Consider the following 16,496-nt stretch of genomic DNA (forward strand, 5'->3'; position numbering starts at 1 on the left):
CGTATAATCGCACCAATCATGACTCGGAAGCGGAAAAGGGAGATGGAAAATTCACAACATGACCATATTTTGGATCTTCCATTAGAATCTGTAGATCCATTTGTTCCTCCTGAATTCGCTCCCAAAACAGATAGTGAGTTGGTACATGAAGCAGATGATAGTCCTAAAGTTCCCGATATGATACTATCAGAGCCAGTGATGATCTCCGATGCGCAAGATTGGCATCTTCCTTATATCCACTACTTGCAAGTTTCTTCACTTCCACCAGAACCAAAACTTGCTGAAATAATCAAACGCGATGCATGGAAATTTTTGGTGATTTCTGTTACTGACGGAAGTTTGCAATTATATCGCAAAGGCTCAGACTTAAACCCTATGTTGTGATGCCTCTCAAAACAGGAAGGACTTCAAATTTTGGAAGAGATTCACTCCGGCTTATGCGGAAGCCACTCCAAGGGACGAAGTTTAGCTCATAAGACTATGACACAGGGCTATTAGTGGCCAAAAATGCAACAGGATGCAAAACACCTATCTGAGAGGTGTGAGCCATGCCAAAAGCACGACAATATGAGTAAAATCCCTGTTACTGAGTTGCATCCCATGCTAAGCCCATGGCCATTTGCCAAGTGGGGTTTAGACATTATTGGCCCTTTACCTAAAGCTCCGGTAGTATCACGATTCCTTCTTGGGCAACCGATTACTTTTTACCAAATGGGTAGAAGCAAAGCCTTTGGTCCAAATCCATGCTTCCAACGCCAAAATGTTTTATGGAGAAATATTGTTTGTCGTTTTGGCATCCCCTCGCACTTGTGTATCGGATAATGGTAAACAATTTGACGCCAAGAAATTCGTCGGTTACGGCTAATTTGAAGATACGGCATAACTTCTCCGCACCTTATCATCCATGAAGCCAATGGGCGGCCGGCCACCAATAAGGTGATTTGGGCCAACCTAAAGAGGCGTTTGATCGGGCGCAAAGGAAATTGGGTCAAGGAGTTACCAAATGCCTTGTGGGCTTATAGGACAACGCCAAAATATTCAACCGCATTATCTCCTTTTAACCTTGCATATGGTGTCAAGCGCCTTTACCTACGTAACTGATTTCCAAAGACATCTCGGTCGATTCGCGGTTGAAACAGTTCCAATGACACTACTTTGGCTCGGTCAAAAGCTCTTATTGATGAGGTTCGCTTCGAGGGACTACAAAGCTTATTAAGTATCAAGTGACATGAAACGGAATTACAACAAGAAGATCCGTCCTAAGTCTTTTGTTCTCAAGACCGGGTTCTCTCAGAGAAACCCAAAGCTTATAGAATCGTGAAAGTTTGGAAAAAATTGGCAAGGACCCTACATCATAGATCGTCCCAAAGATCTAAGGGGTAATATTTCCTCCGTACTATTTCGGAAGAATGATAGAGAAGCCATGGAATGCTTACCACTGCAAGTTTTACCGTTAGGAAATTTTTGCATTTTACATTACTCCATCAATAACAAATCTATCCATCTATGTAGTTCGTTCTATTTTATCCATCAATAAAGACATTCAACTTCCATTCTCTTAGTTTGGTTGTCATTTTACATTACTCTATTCGTCTGTACTCTTACGTTCAACAATGTCATTCATTAACGTTCATTCCAGAAAGGTCATCCATATTATGCCTTTTTCGGTCCAAGTAAGTCGCATTCATGCCTACTTGACGGAAATCCGAGTCAATAAGATGGTTATTCTTGCTCGGAACAATTATTGCAATACTCCCACAATATAATATCGGTGCTAATTCCACTACTAAGGCAATGGCGTTGTTTTTTAGTTTGGTCCCAGTGCACGGGTGACGACTTTGAACCCGCGGACAACTCAACGGTTAATGTCGCCTTGCTTCACGTTCGGTACAAATATTTTAACACCTGACTAGCTAGGTTCATTGAGGACGATCATGTCCCCTTTGCCTTTCTATAATTTTCTCCAATGGTTCTATATTGGGAGGTTTTTCTCTCTACATGAGGGCGTCTCGTTCTTTTACATTCATAAATCAACAACACTAAGTTTTATACAGGTATGTTATCTGACATCACAATGATATTCAATAGTCAACACATACTTTATTTTTATTTTTATAAAAAGAATTTTTAGCTCTACGGTATTACATACTCGCAATCACATGATCATTGGTTTGGGAAAATCCAATGGTTTCTTCCCAACTTTTCGCATATATACAACTTCATACAAATCTTTGTAATTCATCTTCTCACGTTCTAGTTCATCTCCGTTTCTATTAAAGTCTCGTCGGTTGTCTTATGGATCGATTCACGATTAATGCCATTTGCACGTGATCTTGGCCGGAGCAGCTCGTTTAAATCATCATTCGCTTGTTATTTTTCTCTACCTCTTTTTGCGCCGCTTAAGTTCCTCTTTTTGGTCGCCACGAGTGACTTCAATTCTATCACATCTGCTTTTAAGTGTTTGTGTTCCTCCATTATCTCACAGGCTTTCCCAAATTCTTCGTACGATCTCTCATCTGCTTCTTCCGTCCGCTCGGTTAAGTTTTTGTTTTCGTCTTCTAACTCTCTGATAGTTCCGCTTAACGCTTTGTTTACCTCTTCCAATTTTTGGTTGAGTATCTTCACTTTCTCTAATTCTTCTAAGGCATTGACTTCATTCGGAACGATATTTTTCTTCGCGATTTTTTCATGAATTTCTTTGGTCTGCATTACTACGCCGTTTTAACCTGCGGCGAAAAATATCTGATTTCATCATTTTTCAGACTTAAACACAAGTTTGCAATAACTGATAAAAATAATACTATCATACCTGGTTTATACTATCGAAAATCATTGACATTGCTCTGTCATATTCTCCGATGTTCTCCGTATTCTGGTCACATTTTTTATATTTTTCGAGCCTTTCCATTGGCATAATCCTGGGCGATCCCTTCACTTCGTCTTCCAAGCTTGAACATCTCTGCTTCATCTGCAATTTTCATCGGTTTAGTGTTGGACACAAATTTCTTTACCGTCCTAACACAATAGTAAAAATCAACGGTTAACTTACGGTTAACAGATTCTGTGGTTTTCCTCCATGAGTAGTATTACCCCTGACAGTACTTGCCAGTGGTTTTTGGATTCTTTGCTCCTGTATTTTGCTTTGCAGTTTATTTTCTTTCACCGACTTTGTGTTCTTCGCTGCACGATCTTTTGTAAGTATCACTATTTCATTCTTTTCCCCGCCATTCTTTTCCTGTGTATACCAAACCAAAGCGAGATATTACATCTCACCACACTTTTACATATCTATGTTTTCTACGGTACATACCTTTTCCTCTTGATGCTGTGTATGTATTATATTTCGTCTGGGATGTTTTGTACATTGTAGTCTCGTCCCTCTAGGCATCATACATTGTAACGTTGGTTGTCTCTCTTGGTCTCCGTTCGCCCGTTTTCTTGTAGCACATCTTCTTTTGTACAATTTGCTTTTTTTGCTTGGCAAACTCAGCACTAGTTCTCGCTGTGTTAACTCCGTTCCATCTTCTTTTTCACTATCGCTGTCGCTGCCAAATATTGCATTTCTGAGACTCTTACTCTTCTTCGCCATTTCACTATGTGTATCCATGGACCTATCGGACCGTTGTTCGATACCCCCATAGTGTCGGAAATCAACAATATTATCAAAATAGCTCAGATCTACCAATCTTTTGTCAGAACATTCATGAAAGAAGAAACGAAGGTTGTTCTCCACTTCCTTGTCCAATTCAATGTCTGGGAGTGTACTCGCGTTTTCTGTTAGACACAAAAATAACTCGTGTTAGTCAACAATTTACTCGTAGTACAATTTTCAATACTTATGTTTTGGCTTACCTCGAAATTTGTTCGGCACTTTAAACTCTGTCGGATTCCACTTCCCTCGCAAGCGGTACAGAAATCTATCCCATCCGGTGTATATTTTTGGGAACCCTTTAAAACTTTTGTTTGAATCCTTGAATTCAACTTCAAATTTTATGTACCCTTTCGTCAGTATGGCTTTCGGTCGTATCAACGCGAAGATTTCTTGAGCCCCGAACCTTCTGTTAAATTCATTTTGTAAACGGTGCGCCTCTCGTAAAGATCAACCGTAACGATATTGGTAGTTGTCCCGTGCTATTTGCCACCACTCCAATAATTGTGCAATTTCTTTGCTCAACGGAATGGCATTCCTGCAATTTAATTGTGTGTAAGCCATTACTACTTCATCTTCTTCGACTTTCGTTTCAAATTCATACACTTCATCAATCTCAAATTTCTCGAGTCCTAGTATTTTCTGTATTTCCTTAAGCGACCATCGACGTGGTTCCAGGTAGTCGTTGTACCTGTCACCTTCTTTCCACCTCACCAAGTCTGCGATCGTCATCAAGTTTTTCTGCTCGAGTGTTTTTTCGTCCGTATAGTACGGTAGTTTCTACCTGAAAAAAAAAAAAAAAGAAAATAAAACCGGGTCAGATAGGTCAAAAAACGGGTCAGAAAGCACAAAAACCGGGTTCACTGGGCCATATTAAAGAAGGGCAGGTATGGTTCCCCTCCTTTACTGGCGATGCACTAGATCGTGTTCGTTGTTTCACTTTTAAATTTTAAAACCGCCAGCACAGCGTCTTCTTCCACATTCGTTTTCAATTCCAGAGCTTCCACATAAGTATAAACGGCAAGCTATCAACAAAACAGGAGCCATCACTGGCGCTGCACCATATCATGTTCTTTGTTTCCGTTTTTCAAATATAGGCGCCATCACTATCGTTTGCACCACTTTTTCTTTCTCATCAGCTCTTGTCCGAAATCGATCCATACACCAACACCAACAGTGTTATGTCATCTCCACATGATCCGTACAATGATTCCTGAGAAAGGAATTCAACAGTTCAACGCCCATGCAAACAAACACAAAAAACAAGATAACACGCATTGGGATACTTACCACGATATCCTCGAAATCCAAGCTGCGCTGACGGGTGCGTATTCTGCGGGTGCCTTCCAAGCCCAGCATAGGTCTTCCATGGGCAAAGACGACATGGTCTTCCAACGACAAGGTGATGAAACTACCTATATCATCTATAGCTCCAACGCCAACAGCTCGTACAACATCGTCAGATGTTATAGCGGCTTCCATGTTCACTTCTCCTGTGATCTGTACATGACTAAGAAAGTATGTATAGATAAACAGCAAAAACAATACTAACCTTTTCTTCGTCTCACGCACCTTTTCTTCAGCGAGACTACAGCCGGCACAGTACGGAAACTCACTGTAACAATGGTTTAGTACTGTTGTGAACACGGTGGTGTTTTATTTTGTTCTTTATCGTTTCTCAGTGCTGGATCATGACTTCTCTCTAAGCTTTGTGCTAAGCATGGATTTCTCTCTGTTCTCTGTTTATATATTCTTTCCTTTTTTAACGATCTTGCGCTGGTCTTTCAGTCCATGTGTAATTCTATTAGCCAAACCGACTTCATGTGCAAGACTTGATGATAAGCATTATCCACTCCGGATTTAATTTTGGAGTCCTAGTTTCTGTGGTATTTTCACGTGCACATCTTCTCGTTATTTCGGACATAATTCGAATTCCAATTATTTCGTTCACAGTCATTCGCGAATTTTTCTCCACAGTTTTCAACGGTCTAATCCAAGTCTCGCTATTCCACTGGCACGCATTGTCGAATTCAAATTTCGTATTATTACGAGACGTGTTCGGTACAGTTTTCGCCAATCGAGTTTTTTTGCAATTTTATTTTATCTGTGCATTCTCGGCTATCTTTTATTTAACTACGTCATTGCATCCCGTATACGTTACTTTGACATTTTTTCGTTTCCGCTAATTCACGAATTTTTCCCGATTGTCCATTTTTCTTATCGTTTACATTCACACGACACTTTGTTATACCCTCCGCTTACTCTTTTATTATTTCACGTTTTCCGTGATTTATCTTCTCTTCTTTGCCATGTCAACTTTGCTCGCCTGACAAAGAGGGGGCGGTGTTTCGACCCCCACCTACGTGGCAAACGTCCATTAGTAGGGGTCTCTATTTTATTCATTTAATCAACAGGGCTAAAGCCCAATTCACAATATCATGGATCAATGTACAGGCCCATTAACTCATGTGTCTAAAAACTTAACCTTAGCCACATGGCTTGCCACTAACGTCGCGTTGATTTATGTCCGATTCATTTCTTATAAAAGAGAGATAGTTATCGGTTACAGCTTATACTCTATCACAATTACTCAAGATACAAGATTACTTGAGCTACAAGGACTCTCTACTCTACCTCTATAAATATCAAACTATTTTTCATAAGAAACTACGTGGAAACTTGATCCCTAGAGAACAGATCTTGGGTACGTAGGCAGCCATAATTTGGTTCAGTTTCATCTCCCCCAACATCAAATTCCTCTGTTTCTTAGTGTGTTATTTACCATTGCTCTCGTTGTGTTGAAGCAGTTTATTGCCGAAATACTATTCTTGTAGGTTATTTTAATGCATATTTGCATTTAGTTTCTGATTTCCCACCAATTATTCTATGAGGTTAGTTCAATGCAGTTGCATTCGATTTTTGATTTTCTGTTAATTATTTTTTGAGTTTAGTTCAATGCATTTGCATACAGTTTCTGGTTTCCCATTAATTATTATTTGAGGTTTGTTTGATGTATTTGCATACCGTTTATGATTTTCCGTTAAATATTTTTTAAGGATTTGCATCCAATTTCTAATTTTCTGTTAGTTATTCTCTGATGTTAGTTTAATGCAATTGCATCCAGTTTCTGATTTCTAGTTAATTACTTTTTGAGTTCAGTTATGTATTTGAATCCAATTTTCGATTTCCTTTTAATTATCCAATGTGGTGTGTAATACCAACTTCTACTGATCCATCTATAGTGTCCTTGCAAACATGACATAAAAAATAAATTATGTTTGATTTACTATATGTGATCATCTTAAAGATTATCCAGTTCCCGATTTCTCATTAATTATTCTTTAAATTATGCATGACTCATTATTTGGAATCTGCAAAGATTATCTACGAACGGGTGTTATTATATTAATTATTCTAAAAAATATTTACAAATATGCATAACTATTATATATTAATATTATATTGATCACTCATCCAAATTTCTTATAACGTGAAAACCTCACTCTCCATTAAAAAAAAAACTCACCTTTGATAAAACCCTTCAATTTAATTTTGTTGTTTAATAATATAAATTTGATTGAAGTTTTGTGAGGTTGCCTAATAAGGCAAAGTTCATATATATTGAAGCTACTTGAATAGTAAGGAGTTACCAGTCATACGGAAAGAGATAAGATAAACACCATTTTAAATGTAAAACTATACTTATCAAGACATTCTCACAACATATAATCCAACTATGTTTTGAGGTTAGTTCAATGCATTTGCATCCAGTTTCTGATTTTCCGTTATTTATATTTTGAGGTTAGTTCAATGCAGTTGAATCCAATTTTTGATTTCCGTTTTTTTTTTAGGTTAGTTCAATGCAGTTGCATCTAGTTTCCGATTTCTCGTTAATTATTCTTTGCAGTTAGTTCAATACATTTGCATCCAATTTCTAATTCCCTATTAATTGTTCTTTGAGGTCAACTTAATGCATTTGCATCCAGTTTCTGATTTCCCGTTAATTATTCTGAGAGATTAGTTTAATGCATTTGTATACAGTTTCCGATTTCTCGTTTATTATTTGATAAGATTGCATTTGCATCTAGTTTTCGATTTCCCATTAATTATTGTTTGAGGTTAGTTCAATGAATTTGCATCCAATTTCCAATTTCCCGTTAATTATTTCTTAAGGTTAGTTCAATGCATTTGCATCCAGTTTATTTTTTAAGATTAGGTCAGTGCAGTTGCATCCGGTTTCCGATTTTCCGTTAATTATTCTTTAAGATTAGTTCCATGCATGTGCATCATGTTTCCAATTTATAATTAATTTTTCTTTGAGGTTAGTTCAATGCATTTGCATCTAGTTCCCGATTTCCCGACAATTATTATTTTTATATTAGTTTGATGTATTTGCATCCAAGTTTTGATTTCCCGTTAATTATTCTTTGAGGTTAGTTTAATGCAGTTGTATCCATATTCCGATTTTCTATTAATTACTTTTTAAGATTAGTTTAATGCTTGCATTTGCATTCAGTTTCCGATTTTCCGTTAAATATTATTTTAGGTTAGTTCAATGCATTTGCATCTAGTTTTCAATTCCCCATTAATTGTTCTTTGACGTTAATTTCATTCAGTATTATATATGTTTTGAAATATTTGTCATTATTGTTTTGCCGTTTTTTTTTTCTATTATATATTTTGTGATGTTATTTTTTATATAATTTAATTTCCACATGTAATTTGTTTTGGTTTGGTATATAATTTATTTAATCACAACGTCCACTTTAACTGAATCTTGTTATTCCGCTGAATTATATATATATTGTGGCCAGAATTGTGATATATATATATAGTGTTGAAAATTTATAAATTCATAAATTTAATTGGAATATGTCGTAATTATTGTGACCAAAATTGTGATTTTTGGAATCCTTAATTATGAATAAATGTTTAAATCACATTGTGGATGACGCATCAAATCGAAAGGGTTTTAGGAAAATTGTTTTCAGTGGAAACTATTGTTTTTAGCAATTTAGTTTTTTTGTCTCATATTTTTTTTCATAATTTAGGAAAAGTTGGAGACTCTATGAAACTCTAGATGAGATTGTTTTTGTGAAACTCTAAATGGAATTGTTTTTTCATAATTAGTTATAGTGTTTAGGAAAAGTTAGAGACTCTATGAAACTTTATATGGGATTGTTTTCTTATTTATATCCTACTTTTTTATAAATAGTAATAGAGTTTAGAAAAAACTGGAGTCCCTGCGAGTGTTCCAAAAATTAGATTGGTGAGGGTGTAACTATAAGGAATTAGAATATATACTAGATTTTGGACCCTGGCATACACCGGGATCTATTAAATATTTTGTGTGCTGAAAAAGTTTTACAAAATGTCTAACAAAAATTTTCGAATCAGAATATATTTTTATTGAAAATAATTCAAAATACGTTAATGAGCAGCGATTATGGTGCATAAGTACTTAGAAACTAAGGGATCAAATTGAGATAACCTATTTACTTTGTGGTTTAGGATATTAATCCGTAATTTTTAAATATAATTATCTTAAACTTGATCTAGCTTGTATAATAGTTTTCTTAGATTTATAATGATTTAGCGGCAAATTTTCGAATCAGAATATATTTTTATTGAAAATAAACCGAAATATGTTAATGAGCAACGATTATGGTGTATAAGTACTTGGAAACTAAGGGATTAAATTGAGATAACCTCTTCACTTTGTGGTTTAGAATATTAACCCATAATTTTCAAATAGAATTATCTTAAACTTAATCTAGCTTGTATAATAGTTTTATTAGATTTATGGTGATTTAGTCAAATCATCACCGCTCAAATTTTACGTACTAATGTGTACAAATCACTAAAACAGATTGATTATTTCCATATCATCAAAAAATACACTACTCCCATTCGAAAAGACTTATCACATGAACGTGTCCTATGAACGGGTGTCATTATATTAAATTATTCTAAAAAATATTAGCAACTATGCATAGCTATGAAAAAATGAAAATTATATTAATTACTCATTTAAATTTCTTGCACCATTCTCTATAAAAAGAAAGCACCAAACCTTGATAAAACTCATCGACTTCTTTTTATTGTTAGATTTAATAATATAAATTTGATTAAAGTTTTGTGAGAATATCCAATGTGGCCAAAATAATATTGAAGCTGCTTGAATAGCAAGACATTCCCAATCACAATAAAAAAAATTATAATAAATACTATTTAAAATGCAAAATTATATTTGTCGAGACATTTATTCTCTCTACATATAATACAAATATGTTTTAGGGTTATTAGTTCAATGCATTTGCATCAAGTTTTTGATTTTTCATTAATTATATATTCTTTGAGATTAGTTTAATGTAGTACGTTGCATCCAGTTTATAATTTTTCATTAATTATTCTTTAAGGCTAGTTCAATGCAGTTGCATCAAGTTTCCAATTTTCTGTTAATTATTATTTGAGGTTAGTTCAGTGCAATTGTATCCACTTTATGATTTCTAGTTAGTTATTCATTAAGGTTAATTCAGTACAGTTGCATCCAATTTTCGATGTTTCGTTAATTAATCTTTGAGATTAGTTCATTGTATTTGCATCCATGTTCTAATCTCCCGTTAATTACTCTTTGAGGTTAGTTTAATACATCTGCATCCAGTTTCTGATTTCCTATTAATTGTTTTTCTAGGTTAGTTCGATAGTTTACAATTTCTATACAGTTTACATATATGTAAGGGTCTGTTTTTATAAATTCACTTTCGTTTTGGGTTCCTAATTACTCGTAATTATTCATGTGAGAAGGCTAAAAAAGTAGATATTTATGCTTTGAGGTCAGTGCGATGCAGTTACATCTGACTTCCGATTTCTAGTTAACTATCTTTTGAGGTAATTTCAATGCATTTGCATCCAATTTTTAATTTCCCGTTAGTTAATCTCTGATTTTAGTTTAATGCAGTTGCATCCAGTTTTTGGTTTTCCGTTAATTATTCTTTGAGGTTAGTTCAATGCAGTTGCATCCGATTTTCGATTTTATGTTAATTGTTTTTTTATATTAGTTCAATGCATTTGCATCAAGTTTCCGATTTCCCGTTAATTATTTTTTGAGGTTAGTTCAATGCAGTTACATCAAATTTATAATTTCCCGTTAATTATTCATTTAGGTTAGTTCAGTGCGGTTTCATCCATTTTTCAATGTTTCGTTAATTAGTCTTTGAGATTACTTCATTGCATTTGGATCCAGTTTCCAATTTCCCGTTAATAACTCTTTAAGGTTAGTTCAATGCATCTGCATCTAGTTTCTGATTATTTATGCTTTGAGGTTAGTTCGATACAATTATATCCGGTTTCTGATTTCCCATTAACTATTCTTTGAGATTATTTCAATGCATTTGCATTTAGTTTCCAATTTCCCACCAATTATTCTACGAGGTTAGTTCAATGCAGTTGCATTCAGTTTTTTATTTTTTGTTTATTATTTTTTGAGTTAAGTTCAATGCATTTGCATCAAGTTTTTGGTTTCCCATTAATTATTATTTGAGGTTTGTTTGATGTATTTGCATACCATTTTCGATTTTTCGTTAAATATTTTTCAAAGATTTGCATCCAATTTCTAATTTCCCGTTAATTATTCTCTGTCGTTAGTTTAATGCAATTTGTATAAAGTTTCTAATTTCCCGTTAATTACTCTTTGAGCTCAGTTATGTATTTGAATCCAGTTTTCGATTTTCTTATAATTATCTAATGTAGTGTGTAATACCAACTTCTACTGATCCATCTGTAGTGTCATTGCAAGCATGACATAAAAAAGTAAATTATGCTTAATTTACTATGTGGGATCATCGAAGATTATTCAGTTTTCGATTTCCCGTTAATTATTCTTTAAATTATGCATGACTCACTATGTGGAATCGATCTTCAAAGATTATCTACGAACGGGTGTTATTATATTAATTATTCTGAAAAATATTTGCAAATATGCAAAACTATTATATATTAATATTATATTGATCACTAAACCAAATTTCTTATAACGTGAAAACCTCACTCTCCATTAAAAAAAAAACTTACATTTGATAAAATCCTTCAACTTCATTTTGTTGTTTAATAATAGAAGTTTGATTGATGTTTTATGAGATTGCCTAATAAGGCGAAGTTCATATATATTGAAGCTACTTAAATACGAAAAGAGATAAGATAAACACCATTTTAAATACAAAACTATATATATGGAGACATTCCCACAACATATAACCCAACTATATTTTGAGGTTAGTTCAATGCATTTGCATCCAGTTTCTGATTTTCCGTTATTTATATTTTGAGGTTAGTTTAATGCAGTTGCATCCAATTTCCAATTCTCGTTATTTATTTTTTGAGATCAATTCAATGTCGTTGCATCCAGTTTCTGATTTCTTGTTAATTATTCTTTTTGGTTAGTTTAATACATTTGCATCCAATTTCCAATTTCCTGTTAATTGTTCTTCAAGGTCAGTTCAATGCATTTGCATCCAGTTTTTAATTTCCCGTTAATTATTCTGTGAGATTAATTTAATGTATTTGCATCCAGTTTCTGATTTCTCGTTTTTTATTTGATAAAGTTGTATTTGCATCTAGTTTCCGATTTCCCGTTAATTATTTTTTAAGATTAGTTTCACGCATTTGCATTATGTTTCCAATTTATAATTAATTTTTCTTTGAAGTTAGTTCAATGCAGTTGTATTCAGTTTCCGATTTCCTGTTAATTTAATCTTTGAGGGTTAGCTCAATGCATTTGCATCCAGTTTCCGATTTTCTGACAATTATTTTTTAATGTTAGTTTGATGTATTTGCATCCAAGTTTTGATTTTTCGTTAATTATTCTTTGAGGTTAGTTTAATGTAGTTGTATCCATATTCCGATTTTCTATTAATTACTTTTTAAGATTAGTTTAATGCTTGTATTTGCATCCAGTTTCCGATTTTCCGTTAAATATTATTTGAGGTTAGTTCGATACATTTGCATCCAGTTTTTGGTTCCCCATTAATTATTTTTTTTACGTTAGTTTCATTCAATATTATACATATTTTAAAATATTTGTCATTATTGCTTTGTCGTTATTTTTTTTTTCATTTTCTATTATATATTTTGTGATGTTATTTTTTGTATAATTGTTACGTGTTAAAGATATATTCGAAATAAGTCGGTGCTTTATCATAGTCTCATAGACACTAAAATTGTATGATTTGTAATATGGAATTAGTTTCTACAAATCACTTATTTTTTAGCAATTTGTTTTATTTGATCAAATATATAAAAATTAGAACAATAAAAGTGTTTGATTCGTAATATGAAATTACATTCTACAAATCACCTATTTTTTAGCAAATTTTTTTTTTATTTGATCAAATATATAAGAATTGAAAATACACTCAAACTCTCCAAATATAAGAATTAGAAATACACTCAAACTCTCCAAAGAGCTCCAAATATAAGAATTAGAAATACACTTAAACTCTCCAAAGAGGTTCTATGTACGTAGGATTGTAGGCTATTAGAAAATATTATCTTTCATATTATAGTGCCACATAGGATAGAGAAAAAGTTTTTTTTTTTTTTTTTTTAAATAGCTAGGGGTTACGGGTGCCCCAACCTTTTATATACTCAAGAACGCAAATACAGTTTTCCTTCCTTATCCCCTTTGATCAGTACATTGAGTTTTTGATCCATGGGGGGAATAAAGAACAAAATATCATTACACAAGGACCTATTAACTTTTGATAAATAATCACCACCGATTTCCTTCTCTAAATATATGCTTAAAGATTACTTCATCAAAATTAAACCTCTCGAGACCCATATTTGTGCCACCAAGTTTCTACAAGATTACCACGGTGGTTCCTCCGCCTTGTTCATAATGTGGATCACTCTCATAGAATCCGACCGGACTTCAACTCTCTATATAATGTTTAGTTCCTCGCACCTTCAAGCCCTTTTCTTCGACCCCCAAGCCTCTCGGTATAAAACCGATACCTTGTTGAACTTCCACTATATGCAAGTCGCACCTCTCCATTACTATCTCTCAAGGCTCCTCCATAACCTCCTTTCTCCCACCCTGCAGAGACCCATCGAGTTAAGAGTAGGGATATCCTTTTCTCGATTTACGCCATCGCACCCACTTCTCCTCCTTTTGTTTGAACTTAGCTCCAATACCCAAATTCAAGTAGCGGCTCTCAAGATCGTGATCTTCTTTCACCGTCTCCAGTTTTTTCCCCAAGTAGATTTTCATTCTATTCATTTCGAACCGACATCATCGAAGTTCTATACCGTTGCTTCTTCAATCTCCGTTCCTCTCATTCCATATTGCCCGAATCGGCCAATACATATCGGTACTTTTATAACCGGTTGTAGTTGTATTTGTTCTACAGAGGCGCATGAGCCGGTACCACTCAAATGTGAGCTGCGAACCGGTCTCGATAATCCCATTGCTTTTTTCATACCTTGCCACACTAGTTTCAAATACCGCCAGTCAAAAAGAATAAGTGGGCCGAGCTCTCCTCGTGGCCATCACATAAGCAGCATCGAGAACGTTGAATCACCTTCTTTACCTTCAGTCTGTTTTGTGTAGGAAGGGCCCCTAAGAATAATTGCCACATTGTAAAGGAATGTTTAGGAACTGAAAGCTTGCCCCATACTATCTTGTACCACTTGACTTTGGTTCGCACATCTTTGAGCGCTGCATAAGCTGAGGAGATTGAGAAATTACCAGAACTTGTCGGAGTCCAAATGACCTGATCTGAACTTATGAAGGAATTTATCTCGGTTCCCATGATCCACTTCTTCACTTCGCTTTCAAGTAACTCTGTAATAGTCCTCGACCAACAACCATCCGAGATTACATCAGCTACTCTCGCTTCTAGATTGACTGTGCGAGCTAGCAGTGTTTTGGCTTGTTGATTTAGATAGAGAGGGCTCGAGCACCAGGGGTCGTGCCAGAAACTTGTCGCATTTCCATTTGCAATGACATACCTCACATATTTCCATGAGACTTCACTGTGCTTCAGTATCCCTCTCCAGACCCAGGAGCAGTCCTGAGGTATCTTCATTGTCCAAAAATGATTTTGCCTGATGTGATGTTCCCATGTCCACTTCACCCACAAATTCTCTGACCTCTGTACCAGTTTGAAGACTAGTCCACAGTATGCTGCTTGATTCCATAGTTTTGGGTCTATCAACCCAAGTCCCCCTTGTTCTTTTTCCTTCCTGAGAGTAGCATGACTCGAGTGGTGCATCTTTTTTGCCATGTTTGGTCCTGCCCAGATAAATCTGTTGCATATCTTACCCCCCACCTTTTCCAAAACTGCTTTAGGCAAAACAAAGGTCTTTGCCCAGTATGTTTGAAAAGAGGATAGGACAGACTTCACTAGTCAGACTCTGCTACTCTATTCAAATCTTTATTCTTCCAAATATATTCGACTCGTGATCTTTTCAATGAGAGGCAAGCAGTCCCTTATACCCGATCTTGATCTTTGTAAGGGGAAGGCCTAGGTATATAACCGGTGGAGAGACTAAGGAGATGTTCATTACGGCGCTAATACTTCCCCTTCCTCTTCACCATACCCCCGTTAAGATAGTGGTCTTCTCATTGCTCAATTGGAGGCCTGTTGCTGAGCGAAGGAGTCTAGGCTATCCTTAATTGCTAGGATTGACTCCATGTTTCCTTTGCAAAAAGAGGAGCACATCATCTCAAGCGCGCGAGGTGAGAGATAGCCAGTTTTTACATTTTGAGTGGGCTTGTATCTTATTTTCCGAAGCCCTTGCTGGAAGCAACGAACTCAAAACTTCCATAATAAGCACGAACATATAAGGTGAAACTGGGTCACCTTGTCGGCCCTCGCTCCCCCTTGAAAGTACCCTTCCGGTGTCCCATTTACCATCCGCAGAAGACAGGGATGCATAACACATGTTCAACCATTCAATAAACACCGGGGAAATCTGAATTTCGTAGAATAGCTTCAAGTGCTTGCCATGAGACTAAGTCATAAGCTTTCTTGATGTCAAGCTTAATTGCACATCTTTTCGCCCTTCTTTCCTTGTGTATCCTCCTCGAGAAGTTCATGGGCAAGGAGGAGGTTGTCTGAATAGATCTCCCCGGATGAATGCCGATTGAGAGCTTGAGATTAATGATGGAATGCATGTGTCTTTTGTTTGTTAGTACCTTTGATACATATTTGTATATAACATTACAGCAGGCGATAGGTCTAAAATCACTAACATTTAAAACATTTTTCATTTTCGGAATAAGACAAAGGAGAGTGGAGTTGATACCTCCAGTCAATTGCTTATGCATGAATATATGCTTTATAGCTTTAATGAAGTCCTCACCAATAGTAGCCCAACATCTCTTAAAGAAACAAGCATTAAATCCATCAGGTCCCGGTGTCTTATTGTCCTCCATACCGAATAAAGCCTCCTTTATCTCTGTTTCACTGATTGGGGACTCTAAGAACTGGCGTGAGGTATTGCTTACCTCCACAACATTCAAACTTTCCAGAAAATCTGTCCCACACGAGGCGCTAGAAGTCACCCCAAGTAAGTCCTTATAGTACTGCAGGAAAGCTTCAGCTACTGGTTCCTTTCCCTCTCTTCTGATTCCTTGTATGTCTGTGATCTCCCATATTTGACTTCTCTTCTTCTTTTCCTTGAGAGCGTTAAAGAAAAAACTGCTACATTTATCTCCAAACTCCATCCAATCTATATCTGTTCTCTGGAGTATGTCAACCTCCTCCAAATTGAAGCAGGATCACACACCTTCATTTCTAATGAGATACTCTTGGGCACTCGAGAACTATCTTCTTGGGGGTGC

At 35.5% G+C, this 16,496-nt stretch overlaps 1 protein-coding gene across 1 annotated transcript; it reads right to left on the reverse strand.

Annotated features, from left to right (window-relative positions):
* Nucleotides 1-4,784: 4,784 nt before the first annotated feature.
* On the reverse strand, nucleotides 4,785-14,934 carry LOC147518672 (uncharacterized). Its single transcript, XM_086593976.1, has 3 exons — nucleotides 14,239-14,934; nucleotides 4,940-5,149; nucleotides 4,785-4,862 (listed from the first exon to the last, which is right to left on the reverse strand). The coding sequence occupies exons 1-3, from the start codon at nucleotides 14,932-14,934 to the stop codon at nucleotides 4,785-4,787; spliced, it is 984 nt and encodes a 327-aa protein (XP_086450102.1).
* Nucleotides 14,935-16,496: the final 1,562 nt, after the last annotated feature.

The sequence above is a fragment of the Coptis chinensis genome, chromosome 2, assembly GCF_015680905.1.
Source record: "Coptis chinensis isolate HL-2020 chromosome 2, ASM1568090v1, whole genome shotgun sequence".
NCBI lineage: Eukaryota > Viridiplantae > Streptophyta > Magnoliopsida > Ranunculales > Ranunculaceae > Coptis > Coptis chinensis.